General features: G+C 36.4%; 1 protein-coding gene across 3 annotated transcripts in view; it reads left to right on the top strand.

Annotated features, from left to right (window-relative positions):
• The window catches only part of COPS2 (COP9 signalosome subunit 2), a 36,872-nt gene extending 24,190 nt beyond the window's left edge, over positions 1-12,682 (top strand). For 2 of the 3 annotated variants that reach the window (XM_038418658.2, XM_043494029.1), the window contains exons 5-13: positions 744-854; positions 973-1,050; positions 1,962-2,136; positions 2,885-3,063; positions 3,193-3,245; positions 6,281-6,378; positions 8,801-8,883; positions 10,975-11,033; positions 11,929-12,682. In XM_038418658.2, coding sequence (XP_038274586.1) covers positions 744-854; positions 973-1,050; positions 1,962-2,136; positions 2,885-3,063; positions 3,193-3,245; positions 6,281-6,378; positions 8,801-8,883; positions 10,975-11,033; positions 11,929-12,073 — 981 coding nt within the window. In that variant the 3' untranslated portion in view covers positions 12,074-12,682. The remainder of the gene's footprint in view (positions 1-743; positions 855-972; positions 1,051-1,961; positions 2,137-2,884; positions 3,064-3,192; positions 3,246-6,280; positions 6,379-8,800; positions 8,884-10,974; positions 11,034-11,928) is intronic. The other variant, XM_038418659.2, reaches the window with a different exon arrangement.
• Positions 12,683-15,574: the final 2,892 nt, after the last annotated feature.

Below are 15,574 nucleotides of genomic sequence, written 5' to 3'. Positions count from 1 at the left end.
TATCTGTTCTAAGTTGTGCCAGGAGCTAGGACTGGAGAGAATCCGGGACTCATACCTGCAACCTGAAAGCCACTGGGCCCCATCCCAACTGCACCCAGCAGATAATCTGGACATTAAGTATATAGAATACCTGATTTTAAAGAAAAATGCTATTAAATGCTCCACAATTTTGGGTTTTAGTTTTGTTTCCATACAGGAACATCTTCTGGTCTGCTCTGAGCAGAACAGTCATAAATTTTTTTTATTTCATGCAATATTTGGATAGGAGGGAGGAAATATCTTTTATTGACCCCTTCCCCTCCTATCCTTTTATCCTTGTTGGTCTCTTTTTCAGTTTCCAGTAATAGTAATGCTAGGTTTTTATTAGTATTTTTCTTAGATAGTTACATTACAGTTATTTTATTATCTGCTTAAGATGGATAAGTAGCTTTGGTTCTTCACTAATATAGTAAAAAATTGCAGTTTTTAATACCTTGTGCAACTTATTTTGAATTAAAAGCTTACATCTGGGTGCTTCTAAATGCTTTTCAGTTCCAAACTTCAGTGAAATCTTCTATTTTATGGTAATTTTGATTATTATGCTTAAGTTTTGTCATTTTAGTTGCAATTTCTGCTATTTATAAGTAATCGTTCAATAAAATGCAGATTTCTGTATCTTACTTGTGTTAAAGTTCAAACATGCACTTTTAGTTTGTTCAAACTGACTATATTAACAGGTACAAATTTGCTGTTTACAATTATAGAATTCTGATTTTTTATGCCAGATGGATTTGCTTCAGGAATTTTATGAAACAACACTTGAAGCTCTGAAAGATGCTAAGAATGATAGATTGTGGTTTAAGACAAACACAAAGGTAAAATCTATAAATAATATTTAGTTTTAGCTTGCTATAATTTTCTTAAATTGCAGTTGTTAATTTTATAAATTCCAAAATCCTAATTGTCCTAATGGCTTTAATTCTTTAATTACAGCTTGGCAAATTATATTTAGAACGAGAAGAATATGGAAAATTACAGAAGATTTTGCGTCAGTTGCATCAGTCGTGCCAGGTACAGTACAGTAGATGTTTAAAATAAATACTTTACTCCCCCAAAACTACTTGTAAAATCATTCACTGTACCTTTGTATTTAGTACTAATTTCACATCCAGTTTTCAGGCCATGACAATGACATATCATTGGGATTTGTAAATAGAAATTAAATCTAATGCTTGTTTTCATTCCTTATCTGTTTGTTAACTTGAAATAAAAATCATAGAATAGTTAATTGCTGGTAAAAAGATTAGTTTTTATAACCATCAGACAGTAACTGCATTATCATTACATTTCACTTGGGTTCGGGAATGAGAAGCATTTGTGAATTATTATTCCTTCTAATGTATTATTAAAATTAATACAAACTGTTTGGCAGAAAAAAACTATATTTAAACCAACAGAGAAGCAAAAATTCTAAATGAAACTTAACCGTAGGTGAAAGCTATGGCCTTTATTTCATTATGGAAAAAATATATTTAGCCACTTGCATTGGCCAAATCAGCCCCCGGCTTTGCCTATTCTCTCCATCTTTGTGCTGAACAAAGATGATGTACACCTGGGAATCTAGCAATAGTATGGTCATGAATACATCACTGTTCTATTGCAGTGGTTACGTGGCTTTAACTTGTGTATACTGAAAGAAATTCATAAGATATGAAATGTACAGAAAGTCAACTCTTGAAGTCCTTACTCAAGCAAAGTCAGTATTTTTACCCAGGTGAAAAACTTCAGAACTTGGTCCATGCTAGCTTCCTTGAACATTATGTTTGAATTTCACTGGTTGTATTAAAAATATGGTATTTGGAAACTTCCTTATTTTTGGTAAGAGATTTCTGAAAATATTTAGTAACACACTTTTATATTACTAGAATGGTGACCTCAGCATTATTTCAAGATTCACAGTTTTCATTATTACTCTTTCCTAGACTGATGATGGAGAAGATGATTTAAAAAAGGGCACCCAGCTATTGGAAATCTATGCATTGGAAATTCAAATGTATACAGCACAGAAAAATAACAAAAAACTTAAAGCACTATATGAACAGTCATTGCACATCAAGTCTGCCATTCCTCATCCACTGATCATGGGGGTCATCAGAGGCAAGTTTTTTTTTATATTACTACTTTAAAATTCCTTTGTTCAGACCAGTGTCACTTAAATTTAAAAATATCTTACTTTTTTATGTTGTTTCAACTGAAAATACATTACAGAAAACATTTCATATATCTGATCTCATTGAATTGCATTGGCAACTACAAAAGCATTAGGATTCACTAGAAGTACCTATTTACTGGCCAGTAAAGGTTGACTGATTTGTAATGAGAGCATGTACCATCTCTGAAAGCACCTTTCACCAGGATATGGCTATCACTTGTCTCCTCTGCTGGAAACCTGCGAGTTACAGCAGTAAAAGGAAAATAATATTTCTCATTTTACTTTCTAAATACATTTTCTAAAAATATGTTGGATAGCTCCCATAAATAGATAATGTTGCTATGTAGTCTCTTTTGAAGTTTGTCATTGGGATAAATTCCAACTGAGTAAATATATTAATTTGCAACCTTTTAACAAAAAGCTTGCAAAGGTATACTTTCCTTTATAGTTACTGAGTTATCTTAGGAGTGGTTATTTTTTAATAATACTTGAATTGGAAAGCCAAAAAAGAAGCAGACGCCTTATATATTGATGTGCTAATGCTTCTTCTCAGCAGTTTTAATGAATTTTAAAAATAACCCTGAAAATATATTCAGGAATCAGTTTAGACATAGCATGGTATGTTTAGTAGGATCGTTCTGATAAATGGCTGCAAGCACACAGCTTCTCCTTTCATCATTGTTTTCTTTTCAGAATGTGGAGGCAAAATGCACTTAAGGGAAGGAGAATTTGAAAAGGCACACACTGACTTTTTTGAAGCATTCAAGAATTATGATGAATCAGGGAGTCCTAGAAGAACCACTTGCTTAAAATATTTGGTCCTAGCAAACATGCTGATGAAGTCTGGAATAAATCCGTTTGACTCTCAGGAGGTATACTTATAAATGTGCACAAGTCGGCTTAGCGGCTTTTCCAGTTTAATAGGGAAATTGGCATAAATATCTTTTTTCTTTTTTTTTTTCCTACCTAAATGTACTTATTATGGTTTCTGTTCTATGTAGGCTAAACCATACAAAAATGATCCAGAGATTCTAGCAATGACAAATTTAGTAAGGTAAGATATTTTATTTTCCCTGAAGGGCAAAGCTACACTTGCTCCTAACCGTGAAACAGATATTTTGTTTTTTGTTTTGTTGAAAATAATACAAACAGACTTTTTCATAGGTATCAAACCAGCATTTCGGTTTTGGATTTTCAATGTTTCTGTTGTTCAGAAGCTTTCTATTTAGTGTGATCTATATCAGTAATACTCAGACTGCAGCCCATGAGCCGCAAGTGCCTCTTTAATGTGTTTCCTGCAGTGCTTTGCAGCACATGATATTAAAACATGGTGTGATTTAATCAGGATGCTTTCACTATGTTATTAACCAATTATTGTTGATAAAATAATAATACTTAGTCATTTTGGTGTGAGAGTTTGTGTGTGTGTGTGCACACGAGTGTGTGTATGCAGTATAAAATATATAACTAAATATTTCCCCTGACATACTGTTTAAATATGAATATATAGTACTATAGTAAATGAAACAATGAATTCACACTACTGTGGCTCTATTGGGTAATGTTGATTGCTAATTTGGCTCCTGAACCACTGAGGTCTTAGTATCTCTGATCTATACAAAACTCTCTACAGTACCAGTTTAAAAAGACCCCACTAAGAATATATACTCCTTTGTTTTACATCTAAAACAATAGATCATGCTGAATTCCTATCTAGTTTCATTAATGTTATTGTTTTTCCTTAAAGGCAAGTGTCTTCCAAATATCCTAATTCTGAATCATGAGATTTTATTGCAAGATTGGGGAACTGACTAAAAAGATGTTCTTTGTGGTTTGAACATCTGAGAGATCACATTTGTTTGCAGGTTTTATGGCTAAATAGCTTCCAACTATCAGATTATTTACTGTGATTTATGTAGTGAAATTTTGATTGAATCTTGTATTCAGAAGCAAGAATTACATTTATAATTGATATAATTATATTTAATTGTATTTTTTGTATACAAAAGCTGCAAAGTTTGTTCTTTTCTTTCCATGGTTGATCCTTCTCTCTTATAGTTCACCATAATATTAAAAAAAACATTCACATGTGGTTTTTTGTTTTGTTTTTATTTTCCTTTAGGAAATAACATGAGTGCTCTTTTTTGTAGAAGTTCAATATGTTGCATGATAGTAGCAGCCCAGACTCTCTCTTCCAGTAATATATTTAATAATCCTGGAATAGAGGGTATTTAAACAAATTTACAACTGCCTTTGTCACTGGTGTTTCAAGGCATTCAAAGTTTTCAGGATGGCCAATGCTGACTGTACAAATTCCAATTTGGTCATTTAGAATCTGATTTTTCAGAGTTGCTGACCACCTGCAAATCCAGTGGCAGCTGGGAATGCCCAGGACTTCTGAAAATCAGGCCCGTTAAGCTTTCCTTGAAAGTTGATATGGTATGTTATATTAGTAGGATGATTTTGAGGCATTGATGTGCACTATTTCCACACATTAAGGCATGTGTGCCAAAGGAGTTTTCAGGCAGGGTTTTTTGGAATAGAGCTTTCAAGTCTCAAATCCTGCGAGCATGTGCATCCCTAAGTATGTGAAGATCCAAAGTGCTACATGGATTTTTACAGAGAATGTGGTCAGCAACGTTTAGGCCCTAGGGTATCAAGACCATCAGCTTACGTAGATTGTATTGAGGCAGTTCTTCCATGCTTTGCTGTGAAACCAACTAGTTCCTGTCCACTATAAGCAGATTCTGTCTTGACAAATAAGAAGCAATCTGTGTTCGGTTCTCTTTTGCAGTCAAAAGATGGGGAATTCCTTTGTCCAAGTTTTGAAATATATAGTTAACACTACGGGCCAAACATTGTTCAGATACAACTACTGTTTGCTATCAATTGCTCAAAAACAACAACACTCCTGAAACCAAAGAGGCATATGTATTATTGATCTAATGATGAATAAAGGATTTGGCAATCTGTGGAGGGATTGCTTCAGAGAATTTCAATTCCATATACGTCCTTTCTACTTTAGCTTCATGCTTTCATGTAAATGTGAGACAGAAGGAACTCCCACATAGTTTTAGCAAGCCTGCTTTCATTCATACTACCTAATTTATATTCTGTATCTTTAGATCTGAGTGTATTTGTCTCTAAAAAAATATGAAAGCAAGTAAAAAATATAATACAAATTGCAAAGCTGCAGCAGATATCAGTTTTTTAAAGTTACAATGCTATTCTTAATTTCTACTATAATTAGAAACTAAATTTGCATATAGATTTTCTAGGGGGAACTTTTACATTTTGTCCATTGTAAAACAACTTTGCTTGTGGGGTACCCTTTAAAACTTTATACGTAATTTAAATGCAATTTAATTATTACATGTTTTCATATCACGTTTATAAGCTACTACAAACATTTGCTTCTGCATTGTTTATCGTCTCCTCAGGGTTGATCCACAATGAAGTCTTAATGCTGAGGTTATGGCATCATAATTATTTTGTCATAGACTTTGATGTGTATAAGCACAAAGATGACTTCACTGTAGGGTCAGTCAGAAAGAATATCCACATTATGAAGAAGAAAGCCATTTCTAAAATACACACGTTCACAAACACAGTTAACAGCAATTGAATGCATATATTGGACAATACGTTGCTGACGCCTCTTGGCACTTAAACACAGGAGGTTTCAATAAGGTGCGTCAGGACATATCCATATTAACATAACAAAACAATTGAGTAACTTTGAGTGACTATATTTTTTAGTGTTTTTAATAGGATTACTTTTCAAAATACAAATCGTTCAAAACCAATGTATAGTTGCAAAAGGGCAGAACATTCATATTAAACTTCTGTGAACATTAACAAAACGTAGTAGAAGAAATGAAGGAGTTAGTGTTATCTTAAGATGCATGTTTTCAACACCCTTTTATCTTAAGCATCCTCAGTTTCTAACTGTCGGAAAGATTGTGACTGTAATTCTTTGCTACCGATATTTAATACACTTTTTTAGCATGTGGAAACGGGAAATCTTATCCTGATCTGAGACTCTTTTTACTTGACAAAACTGTAATTTACTCTCCTTTCTTGTTGAAGTGCCTATCAGAATAATGACATCACTGAATTTGAGAAGATTCTGAAAACAAATCACAGCAACATCATGGACGATCCCTTCATAAGGGAGCACATTGAAGGTATGGTCACAGGAGGTTGTTGTCACAGTTCAGGGCAACTGCACCTGTATTTCCCCTGAGTGGGCACTAGCTTCAGGCTTCCAGCTCCCTAGTTTTTGCCTTTCTGGATGGAGACCCGTGTCTCTGTCCCTGCAAAAGCGTATTTCTAGGCTGCATGGTTCCCTGTCTTCACTACGTTCTTCCCAGCACGGGCAAGTTGCCCAAAGGCACGTGCTTGCTTTCTCTCAGAAATGGTTAACAAGTGTAATTGCTACAGTACTACACAGTTCTTTGTGTGCAAGCCTATTTTTTTATTATTATAAAAAGCAATACAGAGAAAACATACATTAAAAACAATAAAGAACCTACACTCATGCTAATAAGCTTACCAAATGTTACTCTAACATGGATTCTGGCAGGAATCATCCTTCATCTCCTTCTCCCCCCAGCTAACAGGATTCAGCTTGTGGTTACAATTCATTATAGCTTCGACTCTGAACTAGCAAACTCATGACATGTTTAGTCCACCCTTTATACAGTTCAGGAGTCTTTGACCTGGAGTTTCTAGGAGCACGTTGACCATGGGCTTTCCTCCCTTGAGGATAGCTTGAAAAGGGAGGATTCAAAGTGAGTCATTTGCATCCACTTCACAGGTATTGGTCCAAAAAATCTTTTGAAGTTCCTAATACCATCCAGAGATTGCATTAGTTAATCTCTCCTATAGAAGATAGATACACTCAGTTCCACAGGAATACAAACAATTGCATTTTTAATACAATGGACCCCAAGACGTTAAACTTAATTCAAAGTTTAGCTTCATTCAGTAAACATTCAGGATATTGTCAGTCTGTCCCAGTTGTAATCCTGTTTTTTTTTTTTCCTTACTTGTTAAGATACATTTCTTCTGTACTGGGAGAATAATAAAAAATAAATGTTGTTGCTGTGAACAATACAGTTAGTGTTTAAAAATGCTATCCTTGGAAGTCCAGAGATGCTTTGTTATATAACGGTGAAAATTACCAAAACAACAGTTGCTTTAGGTAAAAGGAGCCCATTTGCAACCAGATTTATGAATAAAAACATCAGCAAACCTAGAGCCTCATCTATTTGAAATCACGGAAAAATTACAGCTGACTTCAGTCAGCTTTGGATGAGGCCTCTACTGAGGAAAAGCATGTGTGGTTAACTGCTCATGAGGGCAATCTGAATATGACTAAAACTGTTATTTGTAAAAGATACCTAATTGCATTGGGTCAGATTCTATGATGCAGCCAAACTATGCAGCATGTGATGGTGTCTTAAAGCTCAATCTTTGTTCTCCCGAGTAGTGCTCTGTGCAGGTCATCCATCCTTTTCCCTGTGTTGTATTTTGAGGGCATAGTATAGGGACGCATCAACCACCCTGCCTTTTTCTCAAGCCATAGTCCATTTTCGTTGCTACACCAGAAGCAGGGAGAGTATGTGGGGTTAGAACCTCTATTAGCTCTTTATTACTGAAGGATCATCCTTAGATGGAGGTGATCCTTCCTGGACCAATTAATATGGCTTTTTAGCCAAATGTGATTGATTGATGCAGTGAAATGTGCCTACACTACATTGGAGGATCTGGCCCATTATGGCATTAATTGTCACTAATTAAAATAAAAAGTATTGTAATATATTCCTATATATGTTAAGTTTGGGTTTTCATCCAATTCATGTGAGAGATTTGACAAGTGTACAAACAGCAGTAAAACAGTCAGCTGGCCGAGTGAAGGAAAACGGAACAGGCTTAAAAAATATTAGTGAATAGCAAACTTTTTTGTGAACTTTCATACATTTTTATTAACAGCTCATATGTGCATATTTTTAATTTATTAAACTTGCAGTTTATCTAGTGTGAAAGTGAAAAACATTCTTAGCTGCTGCACAGACTCTTTACATTGCAACTGTGCCTCAACTCCTTGTCTTGTTAGGCTATTAAACTCTGATTCTGCAAACAGACTTCAGTGGGGTTACTTCCGTGCTTAAAATCAAGCATATGCGTATTTGCGGGGTTAGTGCCTTAAATTTTTCACATTTTGGTGAAAGACAGGTATTTCTGTAATAAGCTGAGATGGTAAAGATACTGTGCAATATTATGTACCATTTATCCAGTTTCTTAGAATAACTTTAAAATAGTTACAAACTATTTTGAAAACTATATTTTCAAGCTTAAATAAATTAACATTATCCAGTACTCCTGCTAATACCCAGGCTGAGCTACATATTGTGAAACAACCAGTGAAGAAAGATGGCTTATTTTTACAATGTGGGAGTACTTATTACCATATAGGATCATAGCAGTCAAGAGATGAAAAAGACCCACTAGATATAAATATGGAACTATATTGCACACTTGCTCATTTGAATATGTAACCATTGTTCTTACAATAGTTACTTATTTGTTTTTCTTCTCTTACAGAGCTTTTGCGAAACATCAGAACACAAGTGCTTATAAAATTAATTAAGCCTTATACAAGAATACATATTCCTTTTATTTCTAAGGTACTTATCAGAGGAGATTTGTATTTGCTTAAATTAACGACAATTATAAATCAGCATAGCTGTCAAACAAATACAGCACTTTCCTAAATGGAACATCTGAAAATGTAGCATGGCTCCCAAAATGCAGTTAATAGAATGCTGACAGTTCTGCAGTGTGTAACTGTAAATTTACATGTAATTTGAATGATTCTTATTAATGCTATGGTAAATGTTTAAGATGTTTAGCTGCCAATTTTGCAGCATAGAGACGCACTTGCTTTTGTAAAAAAACTTGAAAGTGCATAATTCCTCTTAGGCAACTATAATAAATATGAACTAACATGCACAAACTCTGATGAAATTTCAGCTGTTTTAAACACTTCTTGTCTAGCAGATATCATTAAAAGTCAGTGACGTCAGAGTTGTAAGTCTGATGAGATGGAATAAAAAATTCATAAATTAAAAAACCAGAAGGGAATATTATGATTATCTAGTCTGACCTCCTGCATAACAAAATTGAAGTGAATTTCCATCTATTGTGAGGGGGAAATGTATTTTTATGACCTTTGTTAATGTTTGATTAAATTGATGGCATGGTAAAATGTATGAGGTACTAAGGAAGAGTTAAGCATAGGTTTTATAATATAAGCACACAATCTAAGGTTGATAAAATTGTCTTTTAAATAATTACTTACTATAATCTGTGTACATTTTTTTTTTAAAGATGCCATTTGCACAGAATTCATCAAATTTGCAGCACAAGATAGGCCAGGAGCTCCGCTGCTACTTACATATTTGGCCTTCTGAAGCACTGCTAGTGAACACATGCAGAGTTTTTCTTTTCCCCCGGGCGTGCTCCACCACCACTCTGCCCTGAGGTCCTGCCTGTACCCTGCCTCTTCCCGCCCCTGCTCTGACTCCTTTTCTAGGCCCCACCCCTGCTCCCCTCTCCCCCAGATCCCTTCCTGCTCACTGCTCTCCGCCTTCTCCAAGCCTCTCCCCCAGCCGCCGGTCAGCTGTTTGGCAGCACCTATTTTTTTTTTTTTTCCTGCGGGTGCTCCAGCCCCGGAGCACCCACAGAGTCTGCGCCTATGAATGCATGCCCATTCCATTCCAACTGTTAGGCCGGGGTGGCCAAACTGTGGCTCACAAGCTGCATGCAGCTTTTTTACAGTTAAAGTGCAGCTCACAGAGCCATCCCCACATCTCCCATTCTCTGCCTATCAGACTCGGGGGGAGGAGCACAGAATTTCTACCTTTCAGTGGTGTTGCGGGGTTAGGGGCTTCTGCCAGAGGCAACTGGTGCCTGCTGAAAATGGGGGGGTGGGGAAGAATACAATTTAAAGGCTTGTTCCTCCCCAACACTTGAGTCATGCCCCCTCAGGCACACCCCTCTTACCCTCGGCAGTCCCACCCTGCAGCTCCCAGGTGTTTGCCACTGCCTCTCCCCCCAGCCGCAGCTCCCAGCTTGCCGGCTCAAGCAGCTGCCGTGCAGGGAGGGGGCCCAGTGGCACCATGTGAAAGAGCAGGGCCAGCAAATCCTAGCAAAAATCTGGGGGGGGCACATGACACCCCCTTACCCCCAAGTGTTGCTTTGGTTTCTGCCCAGTGGAGGGTCTCAGGGTTTTAGCCCCGTAGAGTGCACCTGCCAGGACTTGGGGCTTTAGCTCCATGGGGTGTACCTGCCAACTCGCCAGGAGTGGCGATGAAGCCCTGAGCCCCAGCAGGTGCGCCCCAACTCTCCAACTTCTGAAGATTGCCATATGAGGGCACAGAGGGTGAGTAAGTTTGGCCACCCCTGTATTAGACCTCATATAATCGTCTGATCAGTTCCTAAATGACTGCAATCAGCGAACAAGTTCTCTGCAGGAGCTGCTCACTGAAATTTAGGGGTAGCAGCTTGAGCTCTTCCGAGATGCTGCTGATCTTTTTCTTGTTGACAGTGTATATCTTGGTTGTTCTTTTCCTATTCTCTTTGATTATTATTGACTTGGTACTATATTCTGACATTAAGAAACTGAGCTCAGTACTTACATGTGAAAATTTAAAATTAAAAAATAAATGTTGGTTGCAAAATAGTACAATGGCAACATAACGAGTTTTCTGTCTTAGGAATTAAACATAGATGTAGCTGACGTGGAGAGCTTACTCGTGCAGTGCATATTGGATAAGTATGTACTTTCCTCCTATTTCTGATTATTGAATGTCTTAAAACTGTAGTGTAGAAAAAACAGCAAATAGTGTGTGTTGTTTCCCCTGAAAATGCCATTTGATTCTAAAATTATATAAGATAATGTGTAAGCTACGTCCTTTGGAGCTGTTTGGGTTAGTAACATGAGTCACATTAGAAGATGTGAATTCAGAAGAGCTTTAAGTAGTTTCAATGGTATGATTTTACATAACTTTTGCATTTTATAATAGCATATGATTGAATCACTATGCTAAATTATGTAAGTTGTATATTATTAACTAGTGTTTAAATCTATAAATATGTAAAGGCTGAGATTTTAAAAGCCTTTTAATTTTAAGGGAATGGTGTCTAAACCTCTTAGCTAATTTGCAAATCTCAGCCATAGTTTATAAAACAACTGGATAATTTTTTAGTTTGCTGATTTTTATAAAAAGTTAAAGTTTTTTCCCTGTTTTCTGAATTTAAAGAAAATATATTTACCTTTAATTCCTATATTTGAGAAACCTTATTGGAAGCAGTGAATTCACTGTAAAACAAAGATCAGGTGTTCTCTAAAATGTTGTTTTATATCAGGTGGCCTTAAATTCCTACAAGCACCTCTGAGCCATGTGCACTGCATACACATTGGTCCTAGTGTCTCTAGCCGTAAGTGTTTGGCGGGGGAAATGAGTCTGCTGTTTAACCTCTTATCATAATTTCCCACCGGGCACTACATTGTGCAGATGTTAAATTCCTAGGCCAGTCAAGCTCTCAAATAAGTTCTAATGTCTTTGTTTTGCATTAGTTGAGTGTGTGTTTTGAGCGAATCACTATAGTTTCAGATTTTTAATGTGCATTACAGATGTATCTAATTAGGGTTTTTTGTGTCTTTCTAGCACTATTCATGGCCGAATTGATCAGGTCAACCAGCTCCTTGAACTGGATCATCAGAAGAGGGGTGGTGCACGGTATACGGCACTAGATAAATGGACCAACCAACTAAATTCTCTCAACCAGGCTGTAGTCAGCAAGCTGGCTTAACAGAAAACAAGCTTTTACAAAATGTACTTAAGGCAACAGTGCGGTGATGTAAACCTTAAAAGAACTGGGAATGGCAAAACTACTGTCGGTTGATGTGCCCTGAAATTATTGGAGTTATGGCAGAAGTGCTTTTTTGATCAGCTGGTTTGTGTTTTGCTGCTGCATTTATCCCAAGAAAAACAGCTTTAATCTCCAGAAGAAAACCAAAATGCCACGGGATTTATGCTGTATTGACATCTCGCCCTAAACATACAACATGATAGTAATTTGTCAAGGGCAACTAATGACCAGAGAGAAGATTTTTGTCATGATTTTAAATACACTGACACGTTACTGTTGGTTAAATTTAAACATGTTTTACCTGCAGAAATTCTCTCACAGAAATAACCTGCAATAACTTGAAATGCATACCCTTTTGAACACTTCCTTTTCTCATGTATAAATTGAAATGTTTGCTGCATTTTTCAAAATGTCAATTCTCCAAAAATGTGTCCATATATTTCTGTACCTGCAGCGTAGTAAAGGTTTAGAGGAAACCCCGTAATTATAGTGGCATACTGTCACTTAGGTTTCAAGCAGCAAAATAAACAGTGCAGTTCAGAAATTGTACAGTTTGTTTCTTGATGTGTTTTCATTACATTTTGTTTTTTTAGAAAAGTAGGTAAGTGAATATTCCTCACCTCAGATACTGAAAACATTTTGGAGATTAAATCTTAACCTTGGTGCATGCTTTTGGTTTATTTCTTACCATATTTATGTAAAAATATTAGAGATTTAAGAACTGATATCTAGCAGTCTTGCTGATTTTTAAGGCTTTATTTTGAGAGGTACAGGGATCTTGCAATGCCAGTGGTAGTCAATGGTGGTTGGGGGTCTGCACTTCTAAGTATCAGGTCCTCATTTTGATCTTGGTATTTCAAATAAATGTTTGGTCAGAAATGGCTTTGGGGAAATTCAGACCACCATAGCTGACTTTAAGTTTGTGCCTTGTTAAACTACATTTATGTTCTGACTTGGTTCTGAATTTAACTGTAATACGTTACGTAAGTAGAATATGAAAATTTGGGAGTGATGCTGAGATTTCTGCAGTATGAGTATAGAATAGCGCTCTGTGCAGCGATAGGGGAGATGGAGTCCATCCCCTCCCTCTGACTGGTTGCAGTACAGTCCCTTCATAGCCACTGTTCAAGCTCTGATTGAGCAAACTTCTCCCCTCCAGGAGTTCTGGGCCACTGGATCCATTTAACTATGGATCTGTAGTGTCCTCCAATGAGTCCACTGCATCAGCTCTCTCTGTGACAGCCCGTTTTTAGTGCCAGAACAGAATCCCGCCAGCAGCCCACATCCAGGGGATGTGGAAGCCTTCCTGTGCGGCCACTTTGTCCACACTTGCACTCCCTCCATTCAAGACAGATGCATGGTTTAAATGGTACAAAGGGCAATGCCAGGCACGCTCTTCACAGGATGAATATATTCTTAAAGCAGTAAACACCTGAAGACATTTAAGAATAAAAGTGAAACAATTTAAACTCTCTTCGACCACAAATGAGAGTAGCAAATGCTGTGTCACTTTCTGTGAGAGGAGAGGCAGGGGAGTGAGATACCAGCTAGTAAATCAAATGTTGTAGGACAGCTTGTGAATGACAGAGTTGAAAGAAAAAGATCTGGAAATGTAGTATCTAAAATTTAACCTCACGGACTTGAGTAACAAGGCCTCTTGCTGAACTGCTGGAGATTTTAAAGGCCATAGGAAAAAAGTTTATTTTTATGTGTGTAATATAGTATTTTATCATATATCAGATATTTTGGAATGCAATTCTCTAGCCAGAGTCTTATTGAAACAATAAGATAATGCTAAGTATGACATTGAGATTGTCAAATTTAGGTATACTGAAGGAAATCAAAATTAAATCCCTAGTCTGGCGAGTAAGAAATTGAAGGTGCATTCTTGTATGTTTTTTTTTTTCTCTCTATTGATGTAAATACCCTTTGTTACCTTCAACAGATGCCTGAATTACATATGGAAAATGTATTAAGCAAAGCACCTATATTATCTAGAGATTGAAAAGCTAATTGTGCTCTTCAACAGAACAAAAAATGAAATGGCTATTACAGTTGCCTGGTTTTTAGAAGATTTTAGAAGATTGATAAAAATAGTACTCTGTGCCTAACCTGAGCAGATAGAGCATTCAGACAGGAGACTGCAAAGGATTAGGGAAAGAATGATTTGCTGTATTCTCCCTCATGCCTATCAGGTAAGCATCGCTGCACCAAGTCAAATAACTATCTAAAGTAAATGAGACATAAGTATAGATTTCATAAAGAAATTCTAATCGTACTCAATATACTAAAGTTTTCCAAATCACTTTAAATAAATCACAGCTGTGCCTTTTTACTTAACTTTTTGTCATTTGAAATCCTGTAGTTGGTGTTTCAGATTACATCTTGTCTGTTCAAATGAATTTTTTTCCCCATTAAAAATTACACAAATCAATTACATGGCTTATCATTTATAGTAAAGCCAAAACACACATTTGAGTTCAAATGGTTGGGTTTGTATGTGAGCTGCTAGCGAATTAAGACTTAATTTAAAACAATTAAATTTTGCAGATAGCTAGTCTCACAGGTTAGGTAGGTACTTACATGGCCTTTGTCACCATATTGTTTGAGCATCTCACAATTGTTAATGGATTTTACTTTCACAACATCCCTGCAAGATAGGACAGTATTACCCCCATTTTACAGGTGGAGAACTGAGAGACAGGGTAAATTAAAAATTTGCTCAAGATGACATAGCAAGCATATGGCTGCGCCCAGCAGTTGTGTCCCAGTCCAGTGTCCTGTCCACTTGACCACCCTTCTCAGTCATTTCAATGCATTTTATTTAAAACCATTTGAAAGATTAGTTACATAGCATGCTAAGAACAACTCTTGTTCTGGTGTCCAGTGTGATTTGTATTAAATGCAAGGAAAAGTATATGAAACAAAACTCAATTCTTGTAAATAACATGGGGCTGAATCTTAACATGCAAGTTTCCTTCCCTGATAGAATTTTCTTTTTAACCAATAGACATTTTAATCTTCTCAGTCTAAACTGAGTATTTGGAGATACAGTTAAATGAATATAAATTGGAGCTGGGCAGAGTCCTTTTTCACGTTCTTTGAAAAATATCTTCAGATAACACTAGCAGATGCATGGTTCTTATTACACACCATGTTTCTGAATAATACTATGGTATGTGACATGTTCTTTACGTTTTAAAAAAAATCCCATGAAAAATCAATTATTGGAACTACTCAGAGTAGGAAGCACTGCCAGGTAGTAGGTGTTTGTAGGTTGGAGGCTGCATTTAGCAAAATCAAATTAATTTGTTATACTTCACAGCAAATTTATACATGTGCATCCAGTTAATATATATACCACTCAGCAAGCCTGGGCTCCATATCTACAGATCCAGTGTCTTCCGTATGGATAGTCATTCCTTCTTTAGGGGTCACCTT

This window comes from Dermochelys coriacea, chromosome 10 (assembly GCF_009764565.3).
Source record: "Dermochelys coriacea isolate rDerCor1 chromosome 10, rDerCor1.pri.v4, whole genome shotgun sequence".
NCBI classification, from domain to species: Eukaryota; Metazoa; Chordata; order Testudines; family Dermochelyidae; genus Dermochelys; species Dermochelys coriacea.
This window is presented reverse-complemented; position numbering and strand designations above follow the sequence as displayed.